The sequence below is a fragment of the Kogia breviceps genome, chromosome 5 (assembly GCF_026419965.1).
Source record: "Kogia breviceps isolate mKogBre1 chromosome 5, mKogBre1 haplotype 1, whole genome shotgun sequence".
Taxonomy (NCBI): Eukaryota; Metazoa; Chordata; class Mammalia; order Artiodactyla; family Physeteridae; genus Kogia; species Kogia breviceps.
This window is the reverse complement of record NC_081314.1, coordinates 33,753,709-33,766,509: the sequence shown is the minus strand read 5'-3', so window position 1 is coordinate 33,766,509 and position 12,801 is coordinate 33,753,709. Positions and strand designations below refer to the sequence as shown.

At 38.1% G+C, this 12,801-nt stretch overlaps 1 protein-coding gene across 1 annotated transcript in view; it reads left to right on the top strand.

Annotated features, from left to right (window-relative positions):
* The window catches only part of EFHB (EF-hand domain family member B), a 48,041-nt gene that overhangs the window by 20,691 nt on the left and 14,549 nt on the right, over positions 1-12,801 (top strand). The window contains exons 6-9 of the mRNA XM_059064163.2: positions 1,255-1,384; positions 7,855-7,938; positions 8,529-8,596; positions 12,474-12,628. Of these exons, the coding sequence (XP_058920146.1) occupies positions 1,255-1,384; positions 7,855-7,938; positions 8,529-8,596; positions 12,474-12,628 (437 nt within the window). The remainder of the gene's footprint in view (positions 1-1,254; positions 1,385-7,854; positions 7,939-8,528; positions 8,597-12,473; positions 12,629-12,801) is intronic.

Here is a 12,801-nt window from a genome sequence, read left to right as displayed (position 1 = left end):
AGAAACTGCTATATGCATTTACAATTTTTTACTTGAAATAGTATGTCAAGGACATCATTCAATAACAATAACAACCTCTTTTAAATACACTTAATTTAAATTATTACTAAAGTAATAGATATTTTCTTTTATAAAATGCAGGTTGTATAGAAGGAAATCTCCCACAATTCCCAGTCTGCCATAGGTGATACTTTCATATATGTTTTTCTTTGCTTATTCATATATGAGTGTATGTGTGTGTGTTGCATCCTACTGTACACACTTTTTTTTCCCCTTTTGCTTCCCCCCCCACATATGAAATTTCTTAGTTGTCTTTTCAGCTCTGTTATCAATATTGTGTTTTTCAGGATTACAAAAATGTATTGTTTATATATCTTTGTGAATGTGATTTGTTTCCATAGGATACATTCCTAGATTTCTGAGCATCTGAAAGTTTCACTCTTAGAACCAAACTCTCCACCTGAATAGCTGCCTCAGTTTGCCCTCACAGGCACAGTGTATGAGAATTTCCATTTCCCTGCATCCTCCCCAATGGCGAACTTTGCCAATCTTCTTTATTTTTGCTTAACTGAGAGTCGAATTATGACTGCGCGCTATTGTTTTTGCTTACATTATTTGGGTTACTGGTGAGGCTGAATATCTTTTCTCCATCATTTTATAACCTTTTAGCTGATCTCTAGTTTCAGTCTTACTTTCTTATCTACAAATAGAAAACTAATACCACATCATGACTTGAAAAAAGTACAGCACTAGATCTTAAAAATGAAGACCTCCCTGTTGGATTCTCAGCCCTCTATCACCCTTTGAATGTCTCTAATATGAGATAAGTGATTATAACGAAATGTGAAGGTTGTAACGCAAATCTCAGTGAGAGCAAGTATAAAACACCAATCTCTCAAATCTTAGCATAGCATAAAGCACCACTGGGGTCACAAAGCCTTGCAGTACCTCCCCTGATCTTAAGGATTTCTTTAACATTGATGGGGCCTGAATTTTTCATCAGTTGTATGTCTTTCTCCTACATCATTTTTCTACTTACTTTCCAAATATTAACACAAGGAGCCCTTGTTCCACCAGTCTCCCAGCTCACATGGGAGAATGCCTCTGTCATCTGTAGCCAAATGTGTGCAGTTTCCTGCGCTGTGACAATTCCATTCTTTTTCCCACTCATTTTCATTGTCAGTGAGAACATCATGCGCTTCTTGCACAAAGTTGTGTTGCTTAAGTCAGAAGTCTTCCCTTTTCCTTTCCTAGGAGAAGCAAAGCACCGAAAGTATAACCCATCAAGTTTTCATAGATTTAACTTGTATGGGATCCCAACACCACATTTTAATGATGGACGAAACATGGCAAAAACTTTACATTGGCTTCATGAACTGCAAATGTAAGTTTAAGTATGTTGTGTCTTGGAACAAGTGTTAGATATATGGCATATGGACTTGAAAGTTTATTACGTTTATTTTTTGAAGAGGTAATGCAGTGACAGGGTTCAAACATAAAAATAATAGAAAAAGATACACAGTGATATGTCTTCTAAACTGTCCAGTTACCCCCAGAGATAACCATAATACTGTCTTTTTATTGTTGTTGTTGGGTTTTTTTCTGTTTGATTTTTTGTTTGTTTGTTTTTGACTGCATGGCTTGCAGAATCTTAGTTCCCCCAGCAGGTATAGAACCTAGGCCCCCTGCAATGGAAGTGCAGACTCCTAACCACTGGACTGCCATGGAATTCCTTGTGTGTGTGTGTTTGTGATTCTAAAGTTATTTCATGTCTTTTCAGCAGATTGGAAGACATACATGAATTTTTTTTCCGTTTTTTGTTTTTTGCGGTATGCGGGCCTCTCACTGTTGTGGCCTCTCTCGTTGCGGAGCACAGGCTCCGGAAGCGCAGGCTCAGCGGCCATGGCCCACGGGCCCAGCCGCTCCGCGGCACGTGGGATCCTCCCAGACCGGGGCACGAACCCGTGTCCCCTGCATGGGCAGGCGGCTGCACCACCAGGGAAGCCCAACATGAATGTTTTTAATCTATGGGATCAACCCTACTATGTCTCTTAAAGATAATGGGCTTTCAAGTCTCTACAAAGACAATCATGTCACATATAATTGACCTGTCATTTATCATTCAGTTTTGCTTAATAGTTATTTGAGCACCTATCTGACTTAACTCTCACAAACTGTGATCTTTTTACACCTGCATTCTACTTTCCTAAGAAATTAAATTAAATTAAATTTCCTAAGAAATTTGACTACTTTCCTAAGAAATTAAAATAAGGTTCCTTAGTTTTTCATTCTCTGTCTCATATTTTATATCTAAGCCAACAAACAAAATAAAAACCTGTATTTCCTACTATGTTTAAAAAATCAGAAGATTGAAAATACTGAGGTACTGGGTTGAATGGTGGCCCCTAAAGATGTCCATGTTCTAATTCCCAAAACCTATGAAGGTTATATTATACGGGAAGAGGGTCTTTGTAAATGCAATTAAGTTAAAGATCTTGAGATGAAGAGATCATTCTGGATGATCTGGGTGGGCCCTAAATCCAATGACAAGTGTCCTCATAAGGGAAAGGTAGAGGGAGGTTTGAGACAGAAAAGCAGAAGACATTCAGAGGAGAAGAAGGTGATGTGAAGATGGAGGAGGCTGGAATGATGTGACAGCAAGCTAAGTGAGGCCAAAAAAAAAAAAAAATCCCAACAGCCTCCAGACTTTGGAAGAAGCAATGAACAGATTATCCCCTAGAGCCTTTGGAGGGAATGCAGCCTTGCTGTCACCTTGATCTCAGACTTCTGGTCTCCAGAACTGTGAGAAAATACATTTCTATTGTTTTAAGCCACAAGTTCATGGTAATTTGTCTAGCACCCACAGGAAATGAATAAACTGGGCTTGCATTTCTGTACATCAATGGTGGGAGTAGATTTGTTTTGCTCTCTGCCCTTTATTTTATAACTTTTTAAAAATTAATTTTTATTGGAGTATAGTTGATTTACAATGTGTTGGGACTTCCCTGGCCATCCACTCTGAGCTTCCACTGCAGGGGTTGCGGGTTCGATCCCTGGTCAGGGAACTGAGATCCCACATGACGCACAGTGCAGCCAAAAACAAAAACAAGGGGCTTCCCTGGTGGCGCAGTGGTTGAGAGTCTGCCTGCCAATGCAGGGGACATGGGTTCGAGCCCTGGTCTGGGAAGATCCCACATGCCACGGAGCAACTGGGCCCGTGAGCCACAATTACTGAGCCTGCGCGTCTGGAGCCTGTGCTCTGCAACAAGAGAGGCTGTGATAGTGAGAGGCCCGTGCACAGCGATGAAGAGCGGCCCCCGCTTGCCACAACTAGAGAAAGCCCTTGCACAGAAACGAAGACCCAACACAGCCATAAATAAATAAATAAATAAAATTAAAAAACAAAAACAAAAACAAAAAAAAACAAAACAAATACAATGTTACATTACTTTCTGCTGTACAGCAAAGTGAATCAGTCATACATGTACATCTATCCACTCTTTTTTAGATTCTTTTTCCCATATAGGTCATTATAGTGTATTGAGTAGAGTTCCCTGTTCTCTACAGTAGCTCCTTGTTGTTTATCTATTTTATATACAGTAGTGTGTGTAAGTCAATCCCAATCTTCCAATTTATCCCTCCCCCCCAATTCCCCCTTGGTAACCATAAGTTTGTTTTCTACATCTGTGACATCATTTCTGTTTTGTAAATACGTTCATTTGTACCATTTTTTACGCCCTCTGCCCTCTTTAAAGGATACACTGACCCTCCAAGTTTCCATAGGCCCCCAGAGTGCACACAGAATTTGCACATTCCCACAGGCATTTGCCTGTCTGGTCGCTGAAATAACAGCTCCCAGTTATAGAGGCCAAAAGCTTAGTACTTTGTATATGATTAATTTAATCCTACCAACACCTCTGTGAGGTAGGTGTACCATAATTTTTTTGGGGGGGTATGGAAAAGTTTATTCACTGAACCTATCTATGAAACAGAAACAAAATCAGGGACACAGAGAATAGACTGGTGGTTGCAAAGGGGGTGAGAGGGTGGGAGAGGGTAGGATTGGGAGTTTAGGATTAGCAGACGCAAACTGGTATATACAGAATGGATAAACAACAGGATCCCACTGTACAGCACAGGGAACTAAATTCAACATCCTGTGATAAACCATCATGGAAAAGAATATGAGAAAGAATGTATATATGTATATATGCATACCTGAGTCACTTTGCTATACAGCAAACTAGCAATACTGTAATTCAATTATACTTCAGGTGTACTATAATTTTTAGCCTTTCCATTTCACCGATGAAGAAACTGATGTACAGAGAAGTGAAATCATTTGCCCAAGATCATGCAGCTGAGAAATAGTAGGGGTAGGGATGAAACCCTGGCAGTGTGTCTCCAGGGGCTGTCTTTAACCACTACACCAGGGGTATAGACACTGGATTCTGTGATCACAGGCCTGAAATTTTGATTTCCATTCTTCTCCCACTCCCTTATTATATGAATTTCTGATACTTGAATTATTGAAAACAATAATGTTAAAACACAAACACAGAAGAAATTCTTTCAATATTATACTAAACCCGTATGAGGTAGTTTTTCTTTAGGATATAGAAGAAGAGCTTATAAAGCAAATATTCATTAATTTATTGCTATTAAAGTTGTTAAAACATACATAAAGGAAAACATGAAGAAATGATTTAAGTATTTCACTAGATATTTATAATTAAATATAACATAGAAATTGATACTTAAAAGAAGGTGACAAATATGGTTTATCCACTTCTGAAAGCTTAGAAATATTAAACCTACTATCCATTTCTTAAAGATATGAAATAAACATATTCACAAGGTGGTCCTTAAGAAGGTCCTAAGAGCAGAGCTTTCGGGTCATTAACAAGCACATCTTTATCAATGATTTGGGATAGTCATAGAAAAACACACTGAATTTATAAAAGCAGGCCATATGCAGGATACATTTCCCACCAACTTGTCTCTACCCACAAGGAAACATAATTTATGGAACACTGTTTTATTTGATCATTCTTTCTGTATTTCGAAACTTAGTTGGAAAATTATTGCTGAAATGATAGATTCTTTATTCCCTTGATTTGTTGTATTTCAAAAAGGACTCACTACTTCATTCTTCAGTGTGATTTCTATTATAAACTTGGAGTGAAGTATATTTGTTTACATCTCTTTTTTTGTTCCTATTTTCTTCTTTTTTTGTCTTTATTTTTCAATTGAAGAATAGTTGATTTACAATGTTGTGTTAGTTTCAGGTGTACAACAAAATGATTTATTTATTCATATATATATAAATTTAATCTTTTTCAGATTCTTTTCCATTCTAAGTTATTATAAGATATGCAGGATAGTTCCCTGTGCTATACAGGGACTACAGTATAGCACAGGGCCTACTGTATAGCACAGGGAACTATACTTCCTGTTATATATATTGGTTATCTATTTTATATATAGTAGTGTGTATCTGTTAATCCCAAACTCCTAATTTATCCCTCCCCCACCTTCCCCTTTGGTAACCATTAAGTTTGTCTTCTATGACTGTGAGTCTCTTTCTGTTTTGTTTATATCTCACTTTGATATGCACTATTTTAACATAAATTTGGTTTACTCTTAACTTTTGAGAGTTATTAGGGATATATACTTTTAAGGAATATATTTCCTCCATCAAACTACCTCTATCTATATTCTGTTTATGACCTTTGGTCTGAAGAATCAGTTAGAATGTTGAAATGGTGTGTGTGTGTGTGTGTGTGTGTGTGTGTGTGTGTGTGTGTGTATGTGTCTGAATGAAAAAATTGATTGGCATACAGAGACTTCACTCTGAGTTGGTTAGTGAATACTGTGAGGTGTGTAATGATGTTACAGTTATTGATACTCTGACATACTTGGCTGCTCACAAATACTTCCCAATTCTCCCAGAAACAACCCAGGCACTTTTAGGCTGAGAAGCATAGGCTCCATGACTTAGAATCCTTACCTTTACCATCCAGTCGTGCTCCTAATCATGCCCCTTGGATCTGGTTTTATTTATTTATTTTTAAAAATAAATTTTATTTTATATTTTTGGCTGCTTGGGTCTTTGTTGCTGCATGTGGGCTTTCTCTAGCTGCGGCCAGCAGGGGCTACTCTTTGTTGCGGTGCACGGGCTTCTCATTGAAGTGGCTTCTTTGTTGCAGAGCTCAGGCTCTAGGCACATGGGCTTCCGGGCTCCGTAGTTGTGGATCTCGAGCTCTAGAGCGCAGGCTCAGTAGTTGTGGCTCATGGGCTTAGCTGCTCTGCGGCATGTGGGATCTTCCTGGCCCAGGGCTCGAACCTGTGTCCACTGTATTCGCAGGTGGATTCTTAACCACTGTGCCACCAGGGAAGTCCTTGGAGCTGGTTTTAGATTGTCAACTTTATTTGTTCAAATTACAGCCCTTAAATTGCCTCTGATTTTTTCTGACTTTACCCTTATTGTTCTTTTTCTCCCTTTTTGAACTAATGGGAAGTAAATGAAGAAATAAAAGATGAATTACTTTATATTTCATCTTTTGTTTCTCCACAGAGTGTCTCTCTTCTCCAGAAATTTATTCAGCTCCTTATTTCTCCAGTACAGGAAATAGTTTTAAAAGCAAATGGAATCTAAGAGTTTAATGTTCATTGTTTTTAGTCTTAGCAAAACAATAGAGAATTTATTAATTTTAATGTTATTAAATAGTGGTGTTGTAATTTTGCAGTTCTCAAAAGAAATTCTTAGTCATTTAATCACAGTGATAGAAGTAATGAAATTATATTACAGAAAATTGGCAAAATAAAATCACCCATAATCCTGTCACCTTAATTCAAGCTTTATTATCTTTTTAATCTATTTCTTTCTAGTGTGGCTTCCTGTGTTGATTTTTGCATAGCTTTAATCAGAGTGCAATAACATTTTATATCCTGGTTTTTCACTTAACATAAAGTAATTTTATATTGCTGTGTATTCTAAATAACCAACATTTTGAATGCACACAGAGTGTATACTTGTTAATACAACATAATTAATCACCCTCCAGGATTGAACATTTAGATTCTTTTCTTTTTTTTTCCCATTGTAGACAGTGAGGCTACAAGCATTTTTATAAATGTAACTTCTTTTCACACTTAATTATGTGGATTATCTCCTTATGATTGGTTTTCAGATGTGGATAAAAGAGGATGAACATTTTTATGCTTTTTGAATCATGTTACCAAATTATTTCCAAAAGGAAATAATCTGCACTCACAATCTCCAAGTGTTTTACCATACTTTTTGCCAATGTTAGATATTCTCTTTCTCTGTCTCTTGTCTCTCTCTCTTTATATATATGTGTGTGTGTATATATATATATATATTTACTTATATACTATTTAAAAGTGGTACTTTGTTGTTCTTTTATCTTATATTTCTTTTATTACTGGAGAGTATTATAATTTCTACATACATTTGCTTACTAGATTTGAGTTATTTGTTTATATCCTTTTGTTATTTATTTCTTTGATGCTTACTTTTCCGTTAGCAATTTTAGGAGTTACACTTATAAGAATGATATTAACTCTTTTTGTTTACTGAAAAAAATTTTGTTTCTTGTCTTATTCTTTAATCAAAGTTTTATATTCTATTATAAACTTATCTTTATAATAGAATATACATGATAGAAGAATGAACACATAAAGCTTTCTTTTTAGCATATAATTTCTTTTGAAACTGGATTTATTTTGTGATGGCCCAAATGATACTATGATAATCCTCACCATATGTACATTTGGTAGCCAAGAATACTTTAGGTAATACAGATACCTGACAATTTTCTAATTTTATAGGAAAAGAGGAGCTAAGGTTGTATCCAAGAGAGTTGATGATTTCAAAGAAAAATTTCAACATAAACTTGGAAGAATTTTAGATCCGTAAGTTCATGATTAACTTGAAAATGTTTTTGGATCAAATTTACAAACTACTCTTGTGGTAGGTAAATTTTGTTTTGTGTTCTATTAGGTTCTATCTATTAAATAAGAATCATCCTTTTGTGTTAATCAGGGAACTCTTGTTAGCCTCTATAGTGCTTGGGGTTCCAGGAAAGTACTGAGTCTCCAAAATGGACAGAGCATTTGGAGAACAGGGTGGAAAAATTTTGTGTAAAGCTTTATTCCTGAGATCTCAGAAATTTAACTTATTGCATTATATTTTCCTCTCTCTTCCCTGTCACCGCCGCCCCCCCATATATATGTATGTACTTCCATAATTCTGCTTTGAGTATGTTCTGGTTTTTTTCTTTTTCAGTCTGGACTTTTTCACTGGAAGCCAGTGAAAGCATTTAGCCATTGCTAATGCGAGTGGGAGTTTAGGAAAAAGATCTGCTGGAGAACTTCTGCTTGATTCTCATAGTTTGGTTATAGGAGAAAATACAGGCGATTAAAAACATATGGCAAACATATTTTAAATTCCAGGGATGCCACGTGGTGGGAATTTTCACTAAAGGACTTGTTTTCTTTGACAGCATTGCAGAAACAATGAATGTTCCCCCAGACCACACATTTGGGGCTTGTCTCCGTCCTGAGGAGTATGGTAAATATACAAACTTTCTTCTTAAAAAACAAACAACAAAATCTCCCCCCACCCCCCAAATCATGCAGTTAAGTTCACCATCTCCTTCTCTCAAAGCTAATTTTAATGGCTTAAAATATTACATTAACATTAAAGAGAACAATTTGTAGCACAAGAAAGAAACAAAATTTTCATATTATATTTGAAATAGGAACAGTTTAAAGCCCTTGTAATGAATTCCTTAAGTGTATTTAAGGCTCAGAATTTTATTTTATTTAGAAAATAAACAAGGCCTGTATTAAACAAGCCGAAGTGAAGTGAGGCAGCTTTTTAATGAATTCCATATTGTACTAGGCCCTTGTTACTCAAAATGTGGTTGCAGATGGGCAGTGTTGGTGGCCCCAGCAAGGTTCTTAGAAATGCAGAATCTCAGGCTCCACCCCAGACCTACTGAATCAGAAACTGCATTTTAACAACATTCCCAGATGAACTGTAGGGACATTCAAGTTCCAGAAAGCACTGTACTCTACAACCCCATACTTAAGAACCACTCTTCCCACCAGCCAATCAATTAATCAACCTATAAAGTGGCAGAAGAAACTTCCCAGGATTTTGTCTTTGGTGCTAAGGGATCTAAATAGCAGACTTCCAAAGGGAAAACTATGCCAAAACTTATCAGGATTGGGCTGTATTTTACTGGTTTTCAAAATACAGTCTGCAGTCTACCTGCATTAAAATCACCCAGAGAATTTATTAAATATGCAGGTTCCTGGGATCCATGCTCATATATTCTCATGTACACTAAACTTTAAGAACTGCTACTAAAAATGTGTTAAAGTCCACTCACTGACAAATAAAATAAATATTTACTGAGCTTCTGCAACATGGTGTTTCAGAGCACCATGAATCACCACATTAGGAGATTATATTTTGGTTCTGTTTTTAGATCAACTGTTACATGTTTAATGGATGCCTGCCCATCTTAGAGGCTCTTCATACCTCTAGAAGTGGGTAAGGGATTATTTAGGAAACCCATCAGTGAGCCTGAAATACAAGTAGATAATCATGCTCAGCTGCCTACTTGAGGGCAGGTTCATGCTGGTTGGCGCCCCATCTTGCTGTCTGTTGGATCCTTGGGGTCTAGCGCACAGTACATTGTTTTCTCCAGTATCTATAGCATGAATCAATGAATCTAACACATAGTTTATCATGTTGACAATTAGGCAACATTGAAAAATTTCCTAATAGTTGAGTAACATTACCCTTAAAAGTTGAATGATAAGATAGAGCTATAAAATGAAAAGAAAGGACACTGACATTAATAGTTTAAAAAATGTGTCAGTATTGGCCTTGGCACTGTACAGCATAACTGTGTAAGGGGACTGTCAGCCCTCTCTAGACTTTTCGTGGAGCTCATGGATGGACACAGATTAACCCCAGTGGTCTTTTTTGACTACTATTGGGGTTAACTAGCAGCATCTATTCCGTGGAAAGCTTCAGGGTCTGCCTGCTTCCAAGAACATATTGGTTTCTTTACTGGGCCTGGATTGCTCCCTTACCCTTACTTAGGGAAAGAAAGGCAACTGCACAAAGAATGCCTCATCCCTCAGGCCTGGGGTTGTTGGTTATGTTACGATGCTTCCAGGAAGAGTGCAAGGGCTGTGTCCAGCTCCCAGAATGCACTAGGGCAGAGGCGATGTGGAGGAGAATCATAGGCAGTAGTGCATCATGGGAATTGGTTGCAGGCAGGGTGCAACTGAGGAGCCGGCGTGGCTTTTCTGATGTCCCTGGTGTGGTAGCAAGGTCATGGTTCTCTCTCTTAGCGCCACAGCTTGTACTCTTGATTTCAGCTCTTTAGAGGTGGCTCTTGAGTAGTTGTCAGTGATTTGACATGAGCTTCATAAATATTCTCTCAGGGCCAGGCCAGAAGAGGGTATCAGCGTACCTCTCATCCACTAGGCAGTCATACCTGGTAGGGTTGTGGCGGGAAAACCACATAGAGTTGGAGATACAACCATTCAAATGGTTATTTTTGGATGTTAATGGAGAGTGAAGCCCTCTTCAAGATAAAAAAAACTCAACCAAGAGCCATCTTGTGGAAGAGTCGGGGTGGGGGGAGGTCCTTATACAGAGCAGCCCCCCAGAGGGTTGACATCAGGGGAAGAAATGTGGAAGAGGAAAGGAAGCCACACTTATTTGTCAAAAATCACCCCTAACCACTTTGATTTCCTCTCGCAGAGCCTTACTCGGGTTTTGCCTACATTAGGATGGTCTGATAATAGCTGACCCCATTTCAGATGATTTTGTTCTGAGGCACTTGCCCAGTTCCTGGAACCAGCACTGGTTGTGGGCTTTTCATCCATACTTAGGGTCTACCCTTAGAAAGAAGGCTCTTATCAGAATATTCAGGATTAACTCCTGATTTTATAATAAACTTAGAGGTGCTACAAGTACCTATTAAAGAAGACCCTTGACAGAGCCTAATAATATAGGGCCTTGTACAAAGTAGGTGTGAATATTAGTTGCCTTGAACTGCGACCAATGTTGCAATTTATTTTTTTTCAATTTTTAAAAATTGAAGTATAGTTGATTACAATGTTGTATTAATTTCTGCTGTACAGCAAAGTTATACATACCTATATATATACATTTAAAAAAATTCTCCTTTATGGTTTATCATAGGCTGTTGAATATACTGCCCTGTGCTATATATATATAGTAGGACTTTGTTGTTTATCCATTCTATATATAATAGTTTGCATCTGCTAACCCCAAACTCCCAATCCTTCCCTCCCCCAACCCCTTCCCCCCTTGGCAGCCACCAGTCTGTTCTCTATGTTTGTGATTCTGTTTCTGTTTCATAGGTTCATTTGTGTCATATTTTAAATTCTACATATAAGTGATATCATATGGGATTTGTCTTTCTTCTTCTGACTTACTTCACTTAGTATGATCCTCTGTAGTTGCATCCATCAATGTTGCAATTTAAATTAACCTACCCAGGATATCACAGCCAACTGCCAGCATGACCCTGTCTCAAGAAAGCAGGAAGGGAGGGGTATAGGCCAGGGGAAAAAGAACAGAGACAGAAGGTTTCTTCTGGTGACATTCACCAAGCCGTCACATCTGAAGCAACATGGTCAACTCTGGTCTGATCTGTGTCACCATTAACATCCAAGGAATGGGGTTTAGAGGCAGTGTATTTGTACTTTCTTTGTGTCATAATTTAGGAAAGTTCCTTTAAGTCAGGAAAGGAAAGTGGAAGCAAGGGCCGGGTCTGGCGGTGGCAGCAGGTGGATTGGAGGGGTTATTACTCGGGGTTGTGGGTCAGGACTCACTTAATGGACTGTGAATGGAGGTCTCCTGTGCTGGTAATAGTGTAGAGGAAGCAGGACAGAAATGGGGACTTGGTATGCAGACTGAAGGCAGACTGGAAACTCACATTAGGAAGGAGTAGGGAACTTGTGTCCAGTTTTTACAAGGTTTCCCAGACGTTTAGTCAACACTGAAGCACACAGAATGACCCCCACGTGGAATCAGCCCCAGCTTTCAGATCCTCAGCCTTGTAGACAAATGTCTGCTAAGAGGGTGTCAGGCAAGGACTTTGCTGTCTTAGGAAAGGATTTGACAGCTGAGTGGGCTCATGATTCCCCCATAAAATTCATTTTTTCAGATTTTTTTCATTGAGCAAAGAAGTCACATAAAGCAGAAGTATTCATTTTTATCAATTACTTTGTACTTTTTTTTTATACAGAAAGATTTTCTGTCATGCTGCATAATAGTATTGGAGTTAGGTTTTTTCATTCACAGAAGTTGCTAGATCTCTCTCTTTTTTAGTATGGGAATAATTGTGACAGACTTTAAATTCAGATAAAAGTCTTTTTTCCCCCCTCTATAGGAGCTGGTGATCTCATCCACGGAAGACTTCCGGGAGAATATCTCCGAGGCAAGGACAGACAGAGAGCCCTGGTTGCAGCAGTGCGACATCACTTAAAGAAAGTTAACTACCAAAACTTTGACACTTTGCTGGCAGCCTTCAGACACTATGACAAGGCCAGTAGTAAAGTGAAGCTTTTTTGGTCTACGCATGGGCTTACAGGTCCCAGCAGGCTGGTGTAGATCAGGATCAAGTCCAGTCTACCACCTGTTTTTGTAAATAGTTTTACATGCCTATATTTTTAAAAATTGGGATGCATGTATCTCTTTGAATTCGAGTTTTCTTTGGA